This window comes from Camelina sativa, chromosome 6 (assembly GCF_000633955.1).
Source record: "Camelina sativa cultivar DH55 chromosome 6, Cs, whole genome shotgun sequence".
Lineage (NCBI taxonomy): Eukaryota > Viridiplantae > Streptophyta > Magnoliopsida > Brassicales > Brassicaceae > Camelina > Camelina sativa.
In genome coordinates this window covers 23,155,344-23,160,955 of record NC_025690.1, presented here as the reverse complement: position 1 = coordinate 23,160,955, position 5,612 = coordinate 23,155,344, and the positions used below count along the sequence as shown (strand labels likewise).

Here is a 5,612-nt window from a genome sequence, read left to right as displayed (position 1 = left end):
AGTTATAAAAAGGGACGAAGTCTGACATGGTTACCTTGATAACAGCAAATCGGTCAGGTTTTACTTCAAAATTTGCTATCTTTGCAACAACAGTTTCCAACAATATCCTCAATTTGTGATTATAACCAAGAAGGGTCAACTGGGAACAAATACAGGTACTCAGAAAACAGAAGAGAAAAAGAATTCAGTATAACATGTGGTAAATGTCAAACTCACCTCGAAACCATTGTCCGAAAGGCTCACTCCATAGTAAAGACCAGCAACTTGTGCATAATAAGCTACAACATGAAAAAAGTAAAGAATAATGGGACAGTTTCATCAAAATAGAAGCTTTGTACTCAGTCATTTTATTTTACTTATTTATACTACTCTTCGTTTGTCTTCAAGACATACGGCGAAGATGCAAAACAAAGCAGAAAACTCGAAAGTATGAATGACATTGTCAAAAGGTACAAGAAATGCTCAATCGACAGCATGTAATATGGAAATAGTATGAATGAGACAAACGGATCAGCTACATAGCGGCACTACCATGGTACACCAGAAACTTTCATGGTACAAGAGAAGACTAGTAGTTACAACAAGATATTCACGACACACTCGTAAGATTGAAGAAAGTGGGAACCAAAAGAGGTTACACAAGAAGACTCTATGTCATCTCTAAGTGAAGCTAATAGGTAAATCAAGGTACTAGTTCTTTCTTGGAAATCCTGAGTAACTTGGTTATAATAATTCTCTGGAGTAAACATTGTGAATATTGGAATCTGTGTACTTTTCTATACTAGCATAGTTCAATTAGCCGACAAAAAAGCATAGTTCAATTATCCTCTCTGATGCATCATGCATATGCCAAAGAAATTCTTATGAAGCTGATTAAAAAAAATGATGACCAATCCAATCTTATACATAGAGTACCACGTTAATGCAAATACGACTATTTGACAAAATTAAGCAACAATAGATATGAATTACTCACGCTTTAACAAACTCTTGGATCAGTCAATGCCATCCAATCCCTAGATACCATGGTGCTTCTTGAAGCTCGCTTTATATATCTCTGCAACAGACCTAGCAGTTTTAGCAACACCAGTTTTGATCTCGGATATCTTCGAATCCATGTACTCTTTATGTTTAGATACCCTATCAATAATTGCAAAGAGTTGTGCAGCACAGGCTTGGACCTCCTCTTCAGCCTTCTTCTCTGCTTCTTGCAAACTAAGCTCCGAAGCTTTCAAATACTCCGCAGCTTCTTTCTCCACCACTTCCAGATTAAAAGCCTCCGTTTTCACACACTCTACCATTGTTTTTGCCTCCATGTCACATTTCGTAGTAAACTCTTGAGTTTCCTTCTTCACCAACCTCATCTTCTCTTCGAGTTCACTGATCTGCAACTGAACTGACTCAAGAAGACTCTTTTTGGATTCCATCTTCGAAGCCATTTCAGACATCTGGTGTTGTAACGTGATCAATTCCTCCACCTTCTCCGCCGAGCTTCCTTTGATCCCATCGTACAACGAACACAGAGCTGGCTTCACAACAGATTTATAATCCACACCCATTACCGCAGCAGGTGTCTCCCCTCTCTCTTTCACAACAAACTGAATATCATCAAGCTTCAGTCTCCTTAGAGCTTGGTTACAATCAATGGCTAGTGTCTGAATCTGATGAAACTGATTCCTAATATGTGAATTGAGTTCCCAAGCTTTCTGATCCCAACCATCTCTAACAACTTCAGCCTCTGCAACATCTCTCTCCACAGCTTGTAACTCTCTTCTCATCCTCTCAACATCTCTGGCGCTAAAGTTCTGAAGCTCAACAGACTTCTTCAGCTCTTTATTCTCTTGAGAGATTCGCTCTCTCTCTTCTTCCTTAGCTTTGAGCTCCTTATCTTTCTCCTCCACAGCTTTCTCCACCGCTTGGATCCTATCAGTATACTCCACAACGATCGTCCGAAACTTATTCACATCTTTCTCAAGATCGGCTTCAACTCTCTCCAGAGACTCTTTCTTCGACGGACCTCTCCTCAACGACTCAAGTTTCGCCTCTAATTCACCTTTCATATCGTGACAACCAGAGATCGTTTCAGCCATATTAGTCTTCTCCGCGTCCAATTTCCCTATAAACTCATCATCTAAAGCATTCTCCAAATCATCCTCGCCGCGAATGTAGTGAAGATAGGTTTGACTCGCGTAGAAACTCATGGAGTTAGCTTCGGGAACGGAGGTGGGATTTGATACTCGATGTTGACGGTGACGAGCGTGCTCGACCAACCAGAAAACAACGGCGAGAATAGTAGGCCAATTGTGAGGCGTATTGGGAGCTTTGAGGCTAGATTTAGTGATCTTATGAGGACAGCTATGAGATCTGAGGAAGAAGACGATATCCTCATCCCACTTGTTGGAATCGCAAGGGTAATCTAAGGCGGAGAGTAAGAATTTTAGGGTTTCGGTGATATCTTTGACAGAAGGAACAGGATTACCGCGGATAACGATCGGGAAGCATTGAGCAGAGAGGAAGGCGTTGATGACTCGAATCATTGAAGACTGGTGAGATCTGTCATCGTTGCCTCGGCCGCCTAAACCGACCGACGAAGGACGGCTGCTAGCGAAACTGGCGTCGGAGTCTCTTGAGTTGAAGTGTTGACGATGTTGCTCGATCGATGGTGGTGGTGGCGGCGGCGCTCCGCCGAAACCCACCGTCTTTCTTCTCTTTACCGCCGCTTCTCCGCCTCTCATCTCTTTTTTGCTTTTTTTTTTTTTTCAGAGAATCGACACTGACACTTAGGGCTATAGCAGCGCTTAGCGGGATTAAAAAAAAAATCGAATTCTGAGAAACCTAATTTTGGGGAACCTAGTTTTTCAGGTTTACTCGAACCGGAATACCAAACCGGGTCGCAAGGTAATCTATTTAACCAAAATTGATTATATTCATGAGTCAATGGTAGCGTATTTATTATTCTGTGTGGGTAATGTAGAAATTTTGAAACCGAGCACTGGTTTGTGGCTTGAGTCATACATAACTTAATCATACTTGAAATGTATCAAACTAGATTTGACAAATTGATTTATATAATCAGGAAAAACAAAAACAAAATCCTAAGATATGGTCTGCAAATGGTGTTTTTGTCTTTTCAAAGAAGAGCAGATTTGAGAGACTTGGTGAGCTTCTCAAGCTCCTTAAGTCCTTCCGTTGGCGAATTTGCGTCCCCCAATAGCTTCACCATTGCACTGCCTACGATCACTCCATCAGCTCCCCATCCAACTATCTGTTCACACAACAAAACCAATCATCAAAAAAGCAATAAATAATGAAGACAACATAAGAGAGGCCTTAGGAATCTTGTTAAGGTTTAGAGGACCTGTTTCACATGCTCAGGCTTTGATATTCCAAAACCAACAGCCACTGGCTTGTCTGTGGCCTGCATTGAATTACAAATGGCTAAACAACTTGAGCATTTCTACATCAATACAAGATAACTGAGAAACAATAGAAAAATAATACTGTTATTAGACCTCTTTGATATCCTTCAAGAGCGACTGAACCTTTCCGCTTACAGATGCTCGTGCACCAGTCACTCCAATTGAGCTCACCTGTTAAATTCAATAACAAGGGGCAATACATTCTCAGATTAAGAAAACACATGCGAACATCTGCAAAGAGAGAGAGGGATCTTACTAGGTAAATAAATCCTTCTGATGCGTCAACAATTCGCTTCATTCGCTCTGTTGGCGTGGTTGGTGTAGTGAGTAAGACCTTGATTACAAACATTGAGCAAAGTTATGTTTTACTAAAAAGGCAAAGATACAGAAAGCCGAATAACAACATAGATAGAGGTAGATCCAGCAAAACACATGTATAGACAAACAAGAAGAAGATGAACTTCAAGTACATATATTGTATGCTCCTGTTGATTTACCTGTTTTCCAAACTGCTTTTGTTTATGGAAAACAAGCGGAAGGAACAAGAAGAGGATCAGCGTCTCGCCTTCACGAACGTCACATCTACGAGGTTTAGCAAGGAGGGTATTCTTTGCGTCAAGAATGCCATATATGAGATGATTGCGAGTAAGGTTGCCAGGGAACGAGCTACGAACAAGTCTGTCGAGCCGGATTCGGCCGCCGGTGATGGGACCACCCCGAGTCTCTAAGCCGTGGGATGAGATTTACTTGAGCGGGCCTACGAGGTTGAAGATTTACGTACGTTTCTCTTATATCAACAACATTCATCTCTTACATTGCCATAATTTGTAATTGTATTATTTGAGAGATTTATCAAAAGAGACAATTATAGTGAATTTGGAGAGTAACATAATCAGCTTATGAGCCCCCCTCCCTTTGCCTCGGGTTTATTTAAGAATTTATTTGACGAAAACGTTATATGAATTGACGAACAAAAGTGGCTTTGTAGTTTGTATAGTCAGTCCCTCTGCATCATCCCATCTCAGTCAGTTTCTTGCTATTTTGTCCCAATGCTATATAGTCTACAAGACTAAGCCAGTAGTAATCAATATTTTTCTCCGCTTTTTGATCATTCTCTAGATTATTGAAACTCTGTTTTGAACAATTTAAGATTCGCCTAGATATTTAGTATTACAACAAGGAAAAGGATAAAAGAAAAAAACAATATCGTCTTCATCTTTGTCTTTGTATAAAGAACTGAGTTTCGTCAGCCCTCACAGTTTGGGTTGTCCGCATCCCCTGAACGACCCATGAAGAGGTTGGGACTTTCTGAAACCAACAATGTCTTCGATTTCAACACATGGTGATGGGACTTCGTTTTTGTCACTTGCCATTTCCTTCAAATGCTGGCTCCCGTATACTCTTATGCTCAGCGATTTCTTCTTTTCTGCTCCAACCTTTATGTATTCGTCGAAGAAATCTATCAACTCTTGCTTCTGAAGCTGCTTCAGCGCAGCGACCTGCCCACAAAATAACCCCATTCTCTCATCTATCAGATCGCTCTCAAAAAACTTCATACCTACTTGAACTTAATTACAGAAGTGATACAACTATTCGAAGAAGTATATATATGCATGGGTCATGTGGATCAACCAGGTGTTGATCCTAGAGGCGTTTTTCTTAGTTTAAGAGAAAATTTAGAAGAAAAAGGAAGCTGTTTCCTGTACCTCTGCCTCTTTACGGTTAAATTTGAGTGTTCCACTTTGAATCTCTCGCCAGTAAAACCGGGATTCCTCCTTCAAGTTCTTGTGTTTTTCAAGCTTCATGTCTATTAGAGCTGTTACATTGCTCTAGGGAAAAGCGTAATTCATATCAGTTAATAGCGTTGGTTGAATAATCATATTGCATAGCTAGATTAACTGAGAAATATCACTAACTACTTGACCAATCTTACATTGAAATCCTCATCACTCATCTCGTAAAGTTTACTCTCAAAGTTCTTCAGTAATGACTCCACCCTCGAATCAATATGTCCAGGGCCCTATTGAAGATTTATACCCTCTAGCAATTTAAGGATATGAGCCTTAATTAGAAATATGACAGAGATGGCTGAATGTTTTGGTACCTTAACTGAGGACTGGATAATGAACTGTACACCGTAAATGCCAGAATCGTTCCTAAGTAATAAAAAAAAAACGCGATTAAACAGAATTC

General features: G+C 40.3%; 3 protein-coding genes across 4 annotated transcripts in view; all 3 read right to left on the bottom strand.

The window, feature by feature from the left end:
* Positions 24-2,791, bottom strand: LOC104793098 (probable kinetochore protein ndc80). Of its 2 annotated transcripts, XM_010519375.2 has the most exons (4): positions 1,140-2,791; positions 977-1,057; positions 217-278; positions 24-139 (listed from the first exon to the last, which is right to left on the bottom strand). In XM_010519375.2, exons 1-2 carry the CDS (start codon positions 2,733-2,735, stop codon positions 980-982), a joined length of 1,674 nt encoding a protein of 557 aa, XP_010517677.1. In that variant the 5' UTR covers positions 2,736-2,791; the 3' UTR covers positions 24-139; positions 217-278; positions 977-979. The 2 variants fall into 2 exon arrangements, with proteins under 2 accessions (XP_010517677.1, XP_010517676.1); XM_010519374.2 differs by having other exon boundaries at positions 977-2,791.
* LOC104793097 (tryptophan synthase alpha chain, chloroplastic-like) lies at positions 3,120-3,785 on the bottom strand. Its single transcript, XM_019226778.1, has 3 exons — positions 3,676-3,785; positions 3,513-3,590; positions 3,120-3,418 (listed from the first exon to the last, which is right to left on the bottom strand). Exons 1-3 carry the CDS (start codon positions 3,766-3,768, stop codon positions 3,350-3,352), a joined length of 240 nt encoding a protein of 79 aa, XP_019082323.1. The 5' UTR covers positions 3,769-3,785; the 3' UTR covers positions 3,120-3,349.
* LOC104699389 (insulin-degrading enzyme-like 1, peroxisomal) overlaps positions 4,498-5,612 on the bottom strand; it is a 7,229-nt gene continuing 6,114 nt past the window's right edge. The window contains exons 20-23 of the mRNA XM_019246427.1: positions 5,524-5,601; positions 5,353-5,439; positions 5,126-5,248; positions 4,498-4,918 (exon numbers count right to left, since the gene is read on the bottom strand). Of these exons, the coding sequence (XP_019101972.1) occupies positions 4,673-4,918; positions 5,126-5,248; positions 5,353-5,439; positions 5,524-5,601 (534 nt within the window). The 3' untranslated portion in view covers positions 4,498-4,672. The remainder of the gene's footprint in view (positions 4,919-5,125; positions 5,249-5,352; positions 5,440-5,523; positions 5,602-5,612) is intronic.